An 18,213-nucleotide genomic window follows, 5' to 3' on the forward strand; every position below is an offset into this window, starting at 1 on the left:
ATTTCCTTTAACATTATCATTCAGCATTGTTCAAGCTTATCTTCTATTCTTTGACTTACGAATTCTTGTGCAATTCCAAAGAGTGGGATTGTGTCATAGTGTTGAAGCGTCACACAAAGAAAACGAAGCTTGCTTTTTTGGGACCAACAAGATCTCCTAGGCGACAAGACAAGACAAGATTGTTCCCATACAGCATAGATCGAAGAAGACGACAGTACTTATTGCGCGGTTTGGAGCGTGCCACGCGCTGGTCCGTGAGTCCATCTCGTGGCTTTCTACGCCGCGCGCTTGCCGTTTGGTTTCGTTCCGTCGACCAGCCTTCTCGCCCTTCTGAACTTCGACAATGCGCTGCTACGAGGAATGCCAGGAACAGCATGCTGAGAGAGAAGATCATGCTTCTCGACCAGCATCGCGCTCAGGGCAGGGCCGCGTCAGCTCCGTGCCCGCCTTTGCCATCGTGTTGCTTTCGACGGCTGGTTGCGCCGTCATGCTCGGAGTCACCGGCGTCGTGTACTCGACGCAGCCGGTCTCCACGCAGAACGAGTCTCATGAGCGCCATGTTGCTATCCACGTGCAGGCCTCCAGGTACAGGTCCAAGTTGGCCGCTGACGGTGTGTGCGAGTCCAGTTTCTGCGAATGGAACAAGGACTATATCCTGCGCGCCGTGGACCCCTCCAGGGACCCCTGCGACGACTTCTACGCTCACGCTTGCAATGCGCAGCGCTGGTACCGAGTTGGAAGTCGTTCGACAAGACCGTTTGCGGAACTCGGCACAGCGCAGCTGATGACGGACATGGAGGGCTTTTTCCGTTACTTCGTCCAACTCAAGGGCAGCCCGATGGAGGATAATTTCTTGTCACGCGTGATGTGGGTCAATGAAGCCTGCCAGAAGAGCACAGCTCCAAGGACGAACATGACGGCCGAGCTCGAGGTGGTGTTCAACAACCTGGGCATTGTCGGTGGGCTTCCCGTCAGGTTTGTTGCTAGAGGAAAGCTGGCCGAGCTCGTGGCAGCCGGCGACAGACACTTACAGCTCCAGCCGCTGTTTAAAGTCAAAGTGTTGCGCCGGCAAGAGCGCGGTGCAAATGGCAACTTTGACATAGTCCTGTCTGCTCCAGACACGTTGTACCGACGCTTCCTGACCAACTTCGTCGACTCCACCGATTCGATGTACACCGACTTTGTCGCCAAGACGCTGAATCTCGCCACCCCGGCTGACACACGATCTGCGGCGAGGAAAATAATGCAGCTTGAGAAGCGACAGGAAAGCTTTGCGCTGGCCTCTGCAGATCAACTCGTGATGCCTCCCAGAGAGAAATACGCTTCGCTCCATGACCTAGTTCTCTTCGACAACTGGGATTGGCTCCTTTACTTTAACACACTCATCGCCAATGCCAATATCAATAATGACACGAAGGTCTTCGTGAGTGACCCCATATATTTCCGAAACCATGGCGCTATCCTCGGAGGCGCCTGGGACGCGATAATTGCGAACTATATGGCGTACAAGGCGATTGTGGAGCTCGCCCCCATATTGGGTCAGGATGCCGAATACCTGCTCCAGTTCTCTCACAGCTACGAGGTGCCAGACCTAGGCGAGCGGCAGACAGCCTGCCTGTCACTAGTAGAGAAACTCTTCAGGTATGGCGTTGGTGTAGCCGCCAAGCTCACGCTAGGAAGGGAGTTCGCCACGACACCGCGCAGTTACATGGACGCACAGCTGAAGCATCTGTTCAACGCGACCAGACACCTGATCTCCGGACTGGTCGACTCCGGACGATCCTGGCTGGACCCCTTGGACAAGGCCATTGCATTGCGGAAGTTGAGCAACATGCGATTCGAGTTCGGCGCCCAGTGTAACCTGGTTGAATACGAGCTCTACCGGCGTAACCACGCTGCCCTCAACAGCTCAAATTCGTTGCCATTGTCGGACGAAGTTGGAAGTGACAATTACACGAGCCATTCTTGGGACCAACTGCCACTTCCACACGTTGTATTCGTCTTCTTCTCGATCGCTTCGACCACGTACTGGGATGCCTGGGGCAGCGCCACATCGCGCGCTTACGACAACCGCTACTCGCTGACTGCTTTCCGAACGGGCTACGAGCTCCAGCATACGGGTAATCTTCTGATCATTCCGCAAGCCACCGTAGCGTTTCTCAGTCAGATGAGCAATGTCGTCCACCCCGTCGCGTACGGCGTGGTTGCGGCGGACCTAGTTCGCGGTCTTGTGGAAGCGCTCACCAGGAGCGGTTCCTCAATGGACGCAGACTCACAGCCTCGTTTTTGGTGGAGCATCGCAACACTCGACTCGTACGAGAACATCAGCATTTGCCTCCAGTCCCAGTACCAGGCGCCTGTTGGTCAGGGTGCCAGACTGCGTTCTTTGGAGACTGACTTACTCGACAACGCGGTGGCTTACCCGCTCTTCCAACTATACAAGGAGTCGGCGACTAACCTCGGGAACGCGAGCGTAACTTCTGCTCACGGCACCGAGGAAGCTCAGCGTTCCCTCACGATGGATCAGATGTTTTTCTACAACTTCGCGGCAGCGCTGTGCGACTTCAGGGACGTGGACCTGTGGCAGCAGCAGCGCAAGTTCCACCTGACGCCCACTCCGTGGCGCGTAAACGTGCCGCTCAAGAACCTGCGCGCTTTTGCGGACGCGTTCGCTTGCAAGCCCGGGTCGCCCATGAACCCCGCAAAGCGGTGCAGCGTGTGGAAGGAAGAACGTTCTGGTGGCGCGACGTAGGACACATTTGGCGTCACGTGAATAAATGTGTATTTATGAGGGTGACATCATTATTAGTAAAACAATTACCAATACCTAATGTGTCATTCCAGCCTATAAACTTTATTACAGTACTACAAACTACTTCAATATTTACTGCGAGCACTTTTACATATACGAAAAAAGCGGATTTCATTGAGGGTGGCACAAGCTGCTGAGCCAGAAAGCGCACCTTTCAGGGACACAAATGCTTCCTTTGTGCTTAAGGATAAAAATCGTAAGCGAAGTGTATGTGGTTTGGCCATATACCGAGAACTGCTGTGTCGCTTCTCACGCTGACCTGGCAGACGGAAAATGAGCCGCAGTTGCGCCTACGCCACTGGGGAGGACGCCGGCTCCACGAGGTAATGCAGAGCGCCTAAAGAAAAGACATGTACACTCCTCAATGGTTCATCGCACTATGATTGATTTGGCCATTTCTTGAGCACCCCCACAGCGCGTACATCGCTGCCGTGTGAGGCGCCAGTCGGTAACTTCAATACTCGAACCTGAACAACTACAGCTCTGCACTGGAGGGTAAAATTCTGAGAAGGAACCCACGTGTATCTAGAATGAACGAGCTTTAACGAAAAAGTGTGTAGGCAATGCTGCACAAGCATGCGCGACGTGCGCAACTACGGTTGTATTGATCGTTAGGTAACCCGCGTACTCGTGCCACGTTTTATTCCCGACCATAGCGGTTGGCTATATCGTACTGTAGTTGACCACAAGTTTAAAGTCTTCTGGTGCTATAACAGGATGGCTAGCCCTTCGTGACCACTCAACAGCATCATATTATGTGTAACAAATGTTTACGAAATAGAAATACTTATAGAAAGACAGTGATGGTTCTAATTAACTCGAAGGTCGCAGCCTGCCAGCCGCTATTTAACTTCTTGATTATGATAACGGCCCTAATTAATGGCTCACACCTACTTTAGGAGATTAGTCATGAAACGCGTATTTAAACAGAGGGGATATGACATAGTATTTGCAAATCTAATGAATTTTGAAAAGGTTAGAAAAAATTGCTAATTGAGAGATAAGCGATCAAAGCCACCTTGATTCAAATAAGAATCTTTCTATAGCATACCATCTCGGTGACAATGACCTAATGAGGAGGTACCCAAGCAGACAATATTAGAAATAATAAAATCTAATCTATTTCGATTAAAAGCCACTCTATGAATGATTTTTCTCAGTACCTTTAACCAATTACAGGATAAAAAAGTTATCTTTTCGTTCACTCTTCTTTCTTTACCTTTGTATTACAATTACTTATAATATATTCCATTTACTTTCATTGGCATCAGTGTCTGTTAGGCTTAATGAATATTGTGTCTAACAAAAAATGAGCCCATAAATTTGCACTTCCTTCTGAAATCATATTGCCACGCGTTTTTATTTTCATGTGTTTGGGTTTCAGCCGGAAATACTATTAGCAACCTTGGTGCAGAAAACGCCGCAATGTTTTAGAAGCATAGGAAATGTTTGAGCTGATTCTGTTCAGGACGTGATCAGTCAAAGTTTATGCGAGAACTTACCTGGGCACCAGTGATAAGTGTTCGATGCCGCATCTATAAAGGCCGACGCACAACCCGAGATGAAATCCTCGACAGCTGAGGTTCTGTTCGTCACTATCGGCGTACGTAAAATGCGCATTTCTTGCTTGCAGTTCGACTTTACGTTTTCCGGGAAAGTTTTCACTCAAATAAAGAGCTTCGTCTTGGACACGCCGGCTGCTGCCTTCGTGAAATTCACGATCCTGTGACACTATTCATCCACAAGGCCTAACCGTATACATTTGCATATGCAGAAGCTGGTGCATTGTGCGCGCATCTGCGAAATGTGTAGGTTATCGCGCCAAGATTGTGAAAGTTTCTTTCACCACATAGCAGTTGTAACGTGCACACTATCGAAGAATAACAGACAAGTGAAAAATAAAAGAAAGAGAACCGAGAACAACTCAACTAACGCAATCTCTCTGAACAGGCAGGACTGCAAACCCTGCAAATTTTATTTTCTCTAGAATCCCCCCCCCCCCCCGTTCTCTTGTTCCAGTTTTCTTTCTTTTTTTGGCGACAGCGAAGGTATGGGGAAGCACCACGAAAGCGCGCTTTATTGCCGCGCGGCCTTGTTTCTGGAAATGCAAACCACGTGCTTTTACTGCGGTAGCGTTACGTTTATTCATTGTCTTCACTTCTTGGCTTTCCTCTTTTGCTAAACCACAGCGCAAGAGCCTGGTTGCTTGAAACGGCGACCGCGATTCAGGCTTTCATATGCAAATTTTTCTCCATCGACGCCCGGTCGCACTCCATTTCTGCTTTCAGTGCCCACCACGTGGACATGAAGAGGTAGAGTTGCGTGGGCGATCGTCATATTGAAGACGCAATGTAAAGACTGAATGCGCGGCTCAAACGAAGTCTAGCGACGGAGGCACCTTTCGTCTTGTCACGTTTCGCAGTAAGAGATTTGATTAGGACATGTAGCTCGAGACGCCCACGTTTTGGAGACGATTCGCACAGTGGAAGATCCGTCGTAGTTGATATTCTCGCCAAGTGTCATCCATCCATGGATGACTTCTATATCGGATCGTCAAAGCTAGAACATCTCAAATTCTAACAAAAATTGAGCCATTCAACTGGAGCGATAGTAATTGGTCAACAATGCTTTCTAGCACCCGTATGGAAGGGACGTAGAATTACGAACAATACCACGAATCTATCTTTTCGCCGTACATGGCGATCAATAATTGTTTAGGAGAGGAAGTTAGAAACAGCTGGCGGAGAGGACGTCCCTACATCTTTATTTTGGGATACACAGGATTCAAACCTCGCGGCTAGGCTTTACGTCACTGGGGCAGCAGAAACAGCGAATTTAGAAGTAATAAATAATCCTTGTAACATATTGAATAAACCGGGACATAATCGTTATTATAGCAAGCATGTAATCACGAGCTGCAGTAGAAAAATAATGGCAATAATGACCACATTATTATATTACAATCACAGTAAAACATAAGCACAAATGCAAAAGAACAACAATAACTCACAAGAAAAGTGATTAGTCATACTAGTAACAGTACTCTTTTTTAACATTAGGATGCAGTCAAGTCGTGCCTGTAAACAAAGTTCTCCAACATATCCACTTCTGTAGCAAGAAAAATATTCCTTTTGGGTTGTTTAAATAAATTCTCGAATTGTTTTACATGTTATATTGTTTCCACAATGGTAGCATACATTTTGCATATATACGTATCTTAATACCCAATGGTTTGCATGCCTTAGTCCTAGGTGTCTTCGTTACTATTAATGTGTGGCGCAAATTGTTTAGTGTTTGTCGACTGAGGTACCCGTTTGAAAACACCTCAAAGTTGCCAGCTGCTTCTTTAAATAGCCGATTGCATGTATTTACTTCGTAAGAGTTTCTAATATCAAGGATCCTATAGCGCCCATTGGTTTGGAAGACCGCATGTATTTAGTTGAAAAGTTAAGCGGGTGGACTCTTAAGAGCAAGCTATGAAAGCTCTCTCACCTAATACCGTGGGCTCTCAATGGCACTGTAAACGCAGTTATGACAGTCGATAGATAAAGAGAGAGATACAAAGAAACAGAGGCAAAAAGAAATTGCAATAAAAAGTGAGCCAGCAAGCGTGATGGTATAATATAGTATGGTATATCAGATATATTACAGTACAGTGCGGAAAGTGATGGCAAACCAAGTGAGGTTGACGAGAATAAGAACAGGAAGGTGAGATGGTAAAGTACAGCACATGCTGGTGTCGCACAGTATAGCAAGGTGTGGCGGGAGGGGAGAAGGAGGAGAGCAACGCCACCAGCTCCGCCACTTCCTCTGTCTTCGCAGCACTAGTGCGTAGCTTCCCCATAACTTTTTTGTTTTTTGGTTCATCCGCTCGAGAAATTCAGACAGCCGTAGTAGTCATATAAAAGCTCGCTATGAAAACAAAACATGAAGAAGAAAAGAAAAGCAGACCCACGTACAATGAGAATCGATAACATGCGAAGCACGAATGAGAAATGATAATATGTCACTTTAAAATCAGCACAACGTTACGAGGTGAAAGTATATGATGCCGTAGATGACTTCCGTGTCATGATTATTATGTTTGGATGGGTCGTTTACCTTCGTCATCTATTCACGTCACATGTTACAAGATTTAGTATATGTGGAGCTAGCGAAGCGGCCGCGAGCACGCTATGAGCGTGGTATGTTGTCATGTTGTTATATGACATGCATATTATGATTTTCACGTTAGGGTCTGTCGGTTGTGTTTGCCATGCGATCATGTAATACCATACCAGATTTGCAACATGCCATGTGAACGAAACCACCGCAAGAGCTGCAGAACCATGACATGTAAATCATGGCATTCGTGACATACATATCATGATTTTCATGTTATCACTAGTCAAGTATGTTCTTCATACAGTCATTTTATGCCATACCAAGTTTGGTATTGATACCAATATTGAAACGGCCGGGAGAGCTAAATGTTGTAGGTGGCTAGATAGATAGATAGATAGGTAGATAGACAGACAGACAGATAGATAGATAGATAGATAGATAGATGGATAGATAGATAGATAGATAGATAGATAGATAGATAGATAGATAGATAGATACGCTCAAAGTTGTCGAAGTTCGCTAAGAAATGTTTACGCAATGTCGTCTTGCAGATGATATTCATACACTTTGGTGGACGCTTATTTCGCGAGCACCTGGACTCTTGAAACGTAAATTCAACAAAATGACGTGTTTGATATCGAGACGGTGCTAAGAAAAATTATACTCGGCGACAACTTTTCTTGTCACTGAAAGGAGTCGTGAAACGCTCCCTCTAAAGCGACAATGCGAAGCCACCGGCGCCTACACGCACTAACTAGGTGACGTCACCATAAGTAATGCTCTGCCTATCGAGGAACGCGGAACTCTTCGGTACTTGCGAGTGCGTGCAACTGAGACACTCATCAGCGTCTTTGTCATACGCAATCGGCGCTAACTTGAACTCTGACGTCATATTAAGCAGCGTCCTTCTGGGACGCGGATCGCGTATGACAGACGCCGATGAGCGCCTCGCGAGCGTTTCACGACTCCTTTCAGTGACAAGAAAAGTTGTCGCCGAGTATAATAAAGGTAGACATACAAAACATCAACGCGTTGTTATGGCGACTCAGGTATGCGCAATAATTGCTGTTTAATTGACAATCGCTTAACTAAGAACGCTAAAGCTTGATCAATATTGGTGGGCGCTGCCGATGGGATTGGCCGTTTAGTGCCGTTTGAAGTATCATTAGGGCAGACAAACAGACAAATGTACAGACAGACAGGCCAAAAATTTTCCGTCGAAGGTCCTTAAGAAAGACTATCGTCTTTTAAAAAAAAGCTTAAATTAGTGTAGGCCTTAAGGATAGCGGAGTCTTCGAGAACCAACGCATTCAGCATGGTGTGGCCTATGGCTGGGCTGAGCCATCTGTTCAGGGCATTATTGGCTCACTCCACACCACGTGCACGCTGAATCAGTCGACGCTTTCCGGCGGCTCCGATCTCGCCAGCGTAGTCTCCCGGAAGGAGTGCGAGGGTGAAGGGTGGCATCCGGGTGGTTGTGGACATCCCCAGGTGCAGTGATAAGCCGTAGGCCTTGCTCCATAATAGGGGCGGTATGAGGGATACATTTTGATGGCTTTGCTGCTATCATGTAGCATTCCGGTAAATACCCACTCACTGTGGCGTTGGTGAATCACGAGGCTGACGATGAACGTCAAACAGCAAATGTCCCGGAAGTGTGCATCACGCTATCGCAGACAGACACTATTTCCTAATACACAGAATGAAAATGAGCTTTGATAATAAAGTAAAGAAACTAGTACATGCAGGGTATCCTAATGATGTCATCACATGCGTTTGTAACAACATGATTAAGAAACTTAAATTTGAAGGGAACCACTCGGGGCGTCGTGATGAGAGTAGAAAGGTAGGAGGATAGCAGTCATTCCTTACCTTCATAAGACATCGCATGAACTTAAGCAACTTGCTAATAGATATAAAGTCGATGTGCTTTTCTCAGCCAAAAGCAAACTGCAGTCTATTTGTTCACGCATGCGCAGAGAGTTTCCGCAATGTCGCATGAAACACAGCAAAAAGTTCGTGGACTGTGCAATGGGCGTTGTTTACCTGACTCCTTTTAGCTGTGGTAAAGTGTATATCGGTCAGTCGGGAAGCTGCGTCAATGTTCGTCACAGAGAGCATGATTCTTCGTTGAAATACTTGGGTGCATCGCATCTCGCGGTTCATTGCAGAGAGTGCGGTTGTTATCCTCTTTTTCAAGATACTGAAGCGGTTTTTCGATCTAACAATCAATTAACTCGTGAGTTGACAGAAGCTTTTCACATAAGAAAACGAGAGGAACAATGTGTCAGCCAGCCTTCGGTTTTGCTGCAAGATAAAGGGTTTGCTTTTCTAGATTATGTTCTGAGATAATCTTTCTTCTTTTACCCTGTGTTCTCGATGTGCCACGGGTGTACTTTTTCACCTGCACACGCATGCGTTGTTTTTTGATTGCCCGTTTGTATATTCTTCCTTTTCTGATAAACAGTTTAGTTGCGAGAAAGCGCTAGTCCTCTCTTCCTTTCTGTTTATTCGTGCGCTTGAACTGACAGTTATACTATTTCCTATTTTCAGTGCGGAATGCGCAACGCCATCGTATCGCACTGGAATAAACAAGAACGCCAGCACAAACGGGACCTGGAAATGAAGTTCTGTATGGTCCACAAACGAAAGCGAAGCATCGCATGCATGTCACTCCGCATTCGTCTCAGTGTGGCATACACGAGACGTTACGACCACTTGTTCGGCAGCACTGATGCAGCTGCCTATTGTAGCCATTGTCAGTTGCCTAAAACACTTGAACATATATTTAACACCTGTATAGCGTACGCAAAAAAATGCCAGAAATCGATATTTTTTATTGGACACATCACAGTAGACCATCGATCGATGAGGTTGTATTAGGTCCTTGTCCTGCCGTCAACGGCACAGTTGTGGTTATATGAGCCGTCATAGCAGTATTACAAGCCACTGGATTGAATGCACGTCTTTAGATTTGCCCCATAGCGTAACCGAACTAAACTTTTATCTGCCGATGCCACCATCGTCATTCATTATTCTTTCGCTCCCCCCTTCCCAGTGTATACAGTAGCAGAAAACTGTAGCTCAGGCTGACCTTTCAGGCCTTCAGTAAACTATCTCTCGAATAATACTTATAGACGAGCTAGTCGGTACGTATAGATCGTAATAACTTTTCTCTAGGGCAGACTGATGCACAGACAACGAGACAGAACTCGACCGAAGGTCTTATTCATTAAAGGAAAACACATATACCGACGCTGTAACCCGTTGCCCATCTGCATCGTCACAGGTGCAAAATCCGGGGATATCGCACCATGTCTGCTGCTATACTCATTCATCCTTTCAAAAACGACACTTCTTTTTCAGAAATAGCTATGAATAGGCGGCTGAATGATGCGATCATTCGTGCGATGCTATCACGGTGCCTAAACAAAATGACTGTATTCGAAGTGCGTGTCTCGCAACCACAAAATCTCTCGTGCGCTTACTCGTCTTACAGGACGAATAAGCGCACGAGAGATTTTGTTCAGGCACGATCATCGTACCACATGAGCGATCACAAAGACCTATCTCATCCACATCAGGCAAACATCTTGTATCAGCAATCGGTCAGTGGCTATTTCTGAAAAATACGTGTCGCTATTCGATGCGGTGTGTAATTTCATTCAAGACTATAAACGTTTTTCAACATAAGGCCCACTTCAACAAATACACCCCCCTGCCCCCAAAATAAAGTGCGAGTCGAGAAGTAATTTTTGAAATGTGGATAAATCTGAGACATACCAGATTAATCGGGTTTGACAAATTCCGCTGTCTGGTTGGCTTCCAAAATCAAGGTATAGTTATTATATTAGTGTCTATTTTCTTGTGATTTTTTTCTCACTGTCTGATTCTTGTTTTTTTTAATATACTACATTTTTTAATATACTATATATTTAATATACTACATTTTTTCATCCTACAACTTTTTCTCCCTTTCTTTTTGTAAGCAATAGTGCAGTTATCGTCCGTATGAGACTATGTGTTCTCTTGGCCGATACCCCAGTGTGGGTATGAGCCGTGGATTCCAGGCTACAAACAAACAAACAAACGAAGGGAATAACGAATATAGCAATAGACGTGGCGCAATAGCCCCGGAATTCGCACCTGCGATGATGCGCATGGGGTGAGCGGGTGACAGCTTCGGCGTATGTGTTTTCCTTTGATGAGTAAAACCTTCAGTCGAGTTCCCTATCTCTCTGCATGGGATTAGGTTCCCCCCCCCCCCCCCAAAAAAAAAAAAAAAAAAAAAAACTCGACGACACTGAAGGCATCAGGTGCGGCAACAAAACAGTACTGCCATTTCTGAGCACAGAGTGGTATAGCGTTTCCCAAAAGTACATTTGATAGATTACTTGAAGTGACGGATTGTATGTCGTGGCATTATGTCATCTAATCTTCGCCCTCCCAACAGCTCCATCACAAAACCAGAGAAAACCTATCGCCTTAAATCGCAAATAGAGTTACTTGGTAATGTGTGACTTAGTAAAGGTTTATATAAAATAGAGGTTTACATGAACTACTCTTACTATGTATGAATAACTTTAACAGAGGTCGACTTTTCAACGCCAGAAACGTATCGCCCAGGCGTTATGTGTGGCCTTCTAATGACGGCACTTGAAGTTTCGCCGGCACAATGAAAAGTTCTTTGGGCATTTCGCAAGGCAGTGCTTGCTGTAATGCTTGCAGCACATGATGATCTCATCAGACCACCCTGCGCATCTTGCGCACAGCGGGCGTTCGGCAGCGACTTCCTCCTGAGATTATTAATAGCATTGCGACACTGGTGTCGGGCATAATGCTCACATACGCGGAGGCGTCGCGAAGTTTTTCGTGCGACGGGAGCAAGACTGCTCCCGAAGCACGTTCCAGGAAATTACACCTGGAAGCTCACGGCGTCGGACCCATTAGCGCTGCCTTCTCAAGGCACGCAGGCTCGTTTTACTCTATATTTGCCTTGCGAGGTGCTTACTTCTGCGCCTAGTGGGTCGATTGGATTCCTACTGTCAGAAAGAGCGATGCGAACGGTGCCGCGAGTCGCTCGCCGCCTTACAACTTGCTTTCAGGTATGGCGACAGCAGAGCAGCAGCAAGTCGACAGCAGACACACACTCACATACGCACGCATATACAGCTTTGTATGTTTAGGCGAGAGCAAAGTTAGCGATATGTGTTTATTGCAGAAACTTGACTTCAGGGGAGATGAGTCGAAATGAGCAAGAGGGCAGAAGAAAGCATTATTTCTCTGTGGTTATGGTTTTTTTTTAAAATGCGAAGCGTTTCTTAGCGGATTTCGATGACTTTGAGCGTATCTATCTATCTATCTATCTATCTATCTATCTATCTATCTATCTATCTATCTATCTATCTATCTATCTATCTATCTATCTATCTATCTATCTATCTATCTATCTATCTATCTATCTATCTATCTATCTATCTATCTATCTATCTATCTATCTATCTATCTATCTATCTATCTATCTATCTATCTATCTATCTATCTATCTATCTATCTATCTATCTATCTATCTATCTATCTATCTATCTATCTATCTATCTATCTATCTATCTATCTATCTATCTATCTATCTATCTATCTATCTATCTATCTATCTATCTATCTATCTATCTAGCTGCCTACGACTTTTAGCTCTCCTGGTCGTGACATGCACCAAACTGGTAATACTGATATGACATGCACCAAACTTGGTATTAAGCGACGCAAACGGACGACATAGGTAAATGACACATCCAAACATGATAATAGCGACATGCGTGTCATGTAACAACATAACTACTGCCAGACTGATGATGCGCTCGCCGCCGTTTGACTATTTTTACGTGTGGAAAATTTTGTATCACGTGACGCCAATGGATGACGAAGGCATGTGACTGGTGCAAACATGATAATCATGAGATGTCTGTCATGTCAGAACATGCCTACATGCCACAGTCAATGCGCAAATACATTTCGACGTGACGCGTTTCGCATGCTCGCCAGCGTTGATTTCGTCGCGTCACGCCGGTGTTGCCACGCCAGGCGCTGGTCCTGCCATGGATTGATGGATGGATGGATGGATATGGATGTACCCTTTAGATCGGGCGGTGGCTAGCGCCACCAAGCCGTAATACTTATTGAACCAAAAACTAGATTTATTTTTTTTTCTTTAAAAAGTGAGTTTGAGGATTCGTTCTTTGCAGTGAAGAGTTTAATTATCACTCGTGCCTTGACTTTAGCCACCAATCAGATAACCTCCTTCTAGTTAAGTCTACCCGCTTAAAGTCTATTTTGCCCTCCCGGTCCCTAAACCCTAGTGCTTTGAAAAACTCTGCGCCATTATCCTGAACTATAGGGTGAAGCCCTTTACAGAACATTATCAAGTGTTCGGCAGTTTCTTCTTCCTCTCCACACGCACTGCATACTGTGTCTACCCCTTCGTATTTGGCCCGATATGTCTTGGTTCGCAGTACTCCCGTCCTGGCCTCAAACAGTAGAGAACTACCCCGAGTATTATCATAGATCCTTTCCTTGGCGATTTCCTGCTTAAATGTTCGATAGATCTCTAGTGCGGACTTCTTAATCATGCCCATTCTTCACATGTCAGTCTCCGTTTCCTTCACTTTCTTCTTAACCGATAGTTTTTTTTTTGGTTTGGCCACCTGCTGTTTTCTAAGTATTTACCAGTCAATTTCCTGGTTTGCTTCCTCCATTTTGTATCGACAGTCTTGATGTACAAGTAGCTGAAAACCTTCCTAGCCCAACGCTCCTCCCCCATTTCTCTCAATCGCTTCTCAAATTTTATCTTGCTGCTAGCTTCCCTGCCCTCAAATGATGTCCATCCCATATCACCTTGTACTCCCTGATTTGGTGTATTCCCGTGAGCTCCTAAAGCAAGCCTACCTATTCCACGTTGCTTAATTTCTAATCTTGCTTGAACTTCTGATCTCATGCACAAGACCGCATTGCCGAACGTCAGCCCAGGAACCATGACCCCTTTCCATATTCCTCTCACGACATCATACCTATTGTAATTCCACAGTGCCCTATTTTTCATCACTGCTGCATTCCTGTTACCTTTAGTCGTCACGTATATTTCGTGTTCCCTCAGGTACTCGGTCCCATTGCTTACCGATACGCCCAGATATTTGTATTTGTCGGTTATCTCTAGCGTGACCTCCTCTATTCTAAGCTCACTACCTTCGTTGTCATTGAAAATCATGGCTGCTAATTTTTTCTTACTGAATCTAAAATCTTACCAATTTCTCTTATTACCGCAGATGTCCATCAATCTCTGCAAATCTTTCTTGTTGTTGGCCATTAGCACTATATCATCTGCGTACATTACTGCTGGTAGTGCCTGATCAATAAGTTTTCCGTGTTTGACTAAAGAGAGGTTGAAGCCCAGTCCGCTTCCCTCTAATTTGGCCTCTAATCCTTGTAGGTACATTATGAATAATAAGAGTGAGAGGAGACACCCCCGCCTAAGCCCCCGTTATACCTTTGCAGGCTTGGATACCTGTTTTTAGCACTTTATAACTATCTTGTTACCTTTATAGATATCCTTTAAAAGATTAGTGACTACATGTTCCACGCCTAGTGTGTCCAGTATTCCCCACAATTCCTCTTGAACCACGCTATCGTACGCTCCCTTGATATCCAAAAAGGCTAGCCACGGAGGCCCGTGTTCCTTTTCTGCTATTTCGATGCACTGCGTCAGTGAGAACAGATTGTCTTCCAACCTCCTGTGTTTTCGAAACCCATTCTGCAGTTTCCCCAGCACCCCCTCATCCTCCATCCATGCCTGCAGTCTTTCCTTTATAATCTGCATCGCCAGCCTGTAGACCACTGATGTCACTGTTATAGGACGGTAGTTGTTCATGTCAGCTTTATCCCCCTTTCCTTTATAGATCATGCTCATCCTGCTAAGTTTCCATATACTCGCAGGTGCGCGCCGCGCTGCGTTGCTTTGACGCATGCGCGTTTCAGCGCGTCCAGCATCCATCCGACACACAAAGAGAGAGACGCAGTGCTCTCCGGGTAACGCGTCGGCGCGAAATGCAGCATGTCGCATTTCGCGCCGGTTGCTTTCGGGCAACCGAAAGCAACTGGCGCAATATTTTAAAGTCGCAGATGATGATTGATATGTGGTGTTTAACGTCCCAAAACCACCATATGATTGTGAGAGACGCCGTAGTGAAGGGCTCCGGAAATTTCGAAAGTCACAGATGACTCATCCTTCTTTTTTTTGACATGCACGACTGGAGATGACCACGGGCTGTTGGATGGTTCGATAGCGCCATCGTCAAGCATCTCGCGGACTTGCGTACGTAGCGCTTCACGTTCTGTTGCCGACACGTGGTAGGGGTGCTGGTGTATCTACCTTGTTGGTTCCACAAGCTCGTCGAACACGTTGCAACGGGTTAAATCGACAAGTTAATGACCGTCTTGTTCTGATGTAGGTAGAGTCTAAATCCCTTAAGAACACTGAAGAAGATTCTTCTATCATATTAGAAAGCATTTTTAGTCATGTGGTTACTACTTATTCATTGCCGGTGGAATAGAAAACAGCAAAAGTGATTTCTATTTTGAAATCTTCTGATACGTATAATCCGCGTAACTATAGGCCAGTAGGGCTTACATCAGGAAGTGGGACATGTCATTACTCACGCGTTGGATGCTTTCTTGAGAATAACAATTTCCATTACGTGGTGTCAATATAGATTTCATGAAACATTTTGATGGGATAGTCAGTTTCCTGTTCGATTCGCATAATATTGTGGTGTCTTGTTTCGTATCTTTAATTTGGTATGACATTTGACCAAGGAAATCCCTGTCTGCTCTTACATAAGGAAAAAAAATATTTACCATCAACTCTGCTCTAACTGAATGAATTGAAGCGTTCAGGAATAACCGCGTTTAGTTTTCGCAAACGACCGAGCGTCCCCTGCGGCAGGTGTCTGGTGTGCCACGTGGATCTGTACTCAGATGTATAATGTCTTGCCTACTAACATCCTCTCACATATTCATTTGTTCGAAAATGTTTGCGCAATCTAGCATAAAATAGCTACAGTAAAAAAGCTCATTCATTCGAACTCGAGGGGAACAAGTGAATTGTTCGTATTCACCAGAGTTAGTGGGTGGGCGCTGCGATGTACAAACATTACGACACACCACATGTCAAGAAGCAAAAAAAAAAAAAACGAAAAGCCAGCTCTGGGATCGTTATTGCAAACTGGGCACTACTACACATTTGTGGCAGGTGACTCCGTCGGTTAATTTCACGGAGCTTTTAACAACGAACATAAATAAATAATCAGGTAACGATACGCCTGAAACAAACAGTGGCATGTTTCCATGTGAGAAGAGTCTTAATGTCGAAAGATATTACGCCATTTATGCTCCGAAATTTGTTAATTTCATAGCAGAGTTAACCCTATCAAAGTTAAAATTAAGTGGGTGGTCTCCTGCATGTTCTCGGGACAAAAAATAAAGTGAATTCAACCACAGTCAAGAATTTTTATTTGCTTGCGTCTCTTTCGTCGCGACTTCATGGGCATCGTTCACAACAGTTCCAGCGCAGCATCCGAAATCTCTTCTGCTGAGAAATGCTGCTGTTTCGTTCTTTTGCATCTCAGGTAAATTTAGTTTAGTTCGGCTTTACGACATGCTGTGATCACTCTGGGCTCACTTTTGCGTTGTGCGATGGAAATCAGGGGCTCCTAGTTCGAATTACCCGTCGTGTATTCCGACGTCTCGTACCTATCGTGAGGTTTACTGCAAAGAAATATGCAGGGCTGTGCTGGCCGCAGGGCGTCAGTTAGAATTAGCTGTATGTTAGTATTATCTAAATTGGAATAGACCTGATTTAAAGTGCTAGTGACTTTGACATTCCTCATAAAGGTCTTGACACTGTGCATGAGTGGCGTACTTGGTACACGGAGTTAAACATCAACAAATGCAAGGCTCTGGAAATTACTGGTACCAACATAGAGGATCCTGCTTAAATCATAATTAATAAACCACTGGAAGTAGTAACATCCTATAAGCACCTGAGAATACCTATAACCAAGAACTGATTTTCTGATCAACACGTCGAACATACAAAAACCAAAGCCAGCCGTACGCTAGGTTAACTACCTATCGGAGCTTTGACACACCACCGTCCTCCGACATCTACTTTCATACACCACATACGTTCACCCATAGTTTGAGTACGCGTCAGCCCCCACCTCATTCGATTAACCAAAAAACACGGAGGTAAAAAAGATGTTGCTCCCCATTCCATCTAATCTAATTATCACAGAGCATTCAGCGTAACCTCATTGAAACCGTCGTTACTTGATGCTCGAAGGAGGCATTTTCGTCTGCCTTTATAATGAGTTTTACTATCGAAACTCATACCTGGTTTCACTGTTGATAAATGCCGCACGCTACACACCATTGCATCTCGAAGATTGCGAGAAGGTTCGGATTCCCGCACGTAACACCATCAGCCATTCATCGTCATTTCTGTCCGAGTACCCGTAAGAATAGAATCGGCTTTCTGGGTGTAGGATAAGCAACCATGGCCACATGCGTTTAGAAAATGCCTTGTTAATAAATTCATTCAAAATAAACTGTTGTGTAATTCTTTCTTATGTTACTTACGGTTAACTTATACATTTACTATGCATGAATTCATGCTGTATAAATATGTGCTTATAAGGGTATGTATTACTGCTATACCGTGTAGCCCTCGTTATTTTATATTGCGACTTTTTGCCTAGTAGTAAACTGACATATTCATGCATGATAGCCGCGCCCCTCTGTGATGTACTGTGCACCGTGAGAATCAAATAAGAATTATATTTTAAGCAATATTCAACACTCAGTACATGCCCTCAAGATTGCAGAAAGTGATTTTTAACTTTTAGGCAATTTCACGATAGTTATCTACAATTTTAGTGCAGCATTAGGTCAATGTTGGCAATAGTTGGTGTCATGTACAGTACCGTCCACTGTCAAAGAGAACACTCGAATGCACATCATCAATATTGCTGGCCCTCTAACAGTAATTGGTCGTGAAAACAATCTTTATGCACGTCACTAGTCTGTCAAGACAAATGAGAATTTCAAGCTTTAGTAGACTCACGCATATCTCAGCTACTGTGCTTCGATAAGAGCGAAATCTAAACATTCTGTGCACTCAGCTGTTCCATTTAACAGTGAAACTGTCCGTACCTTAGCTGCTTATACTTGAATAAGCACCGCACGCA

General features: G+C 44.9%; 1 protein-coding gene across 1 annotated transcript; it reads left to right on the forward strand.

Moving 5' to 3' along the window:
* Positions 1-343: 343 nt before the first annotated feature.
* Positions 344-2,752, forward strand: LOC119169308 (neprilysin-1). The gene has a single exon (XM_037420446.2). It carries the CDS (start codon positions 344-346, stop codon positions 2,750-2,752), a length of 2,409 nt encoding a protein of 802 aa, XP_037276343.2.
* The last annotated feature ends 15,461 nt before the right edge of the window (positions 2,753-18,213 follow it).

The sequence above is a fragment of the Rhipicephalus microplus genome, unplaced genomic scaffold (genome assembly GCF_043290135.1).
Source record: "Rhipicephalus microplus isolate Deutch F79 unplaced genomic scaffold, USDA_Rmic scaffold_23, whole genome shotgun sequence".
Classification (NCBI taxonomy): Eukaryota; Metazoa; Arthropoda; class Arachnida; order Ixodida; family Ixodidae; genus Rhipicephalus; species Rhipicephalus microplus.

Excerpts from the sequence above, each read along its gene's own strand:
- LOC119169308 (XM_037420446.2), top strand. The coding sequence starts at position 344 with ATGCGCTGCTACGAGGAATGCCAGGAACAGCATGCTGAGAGAGAAGAT.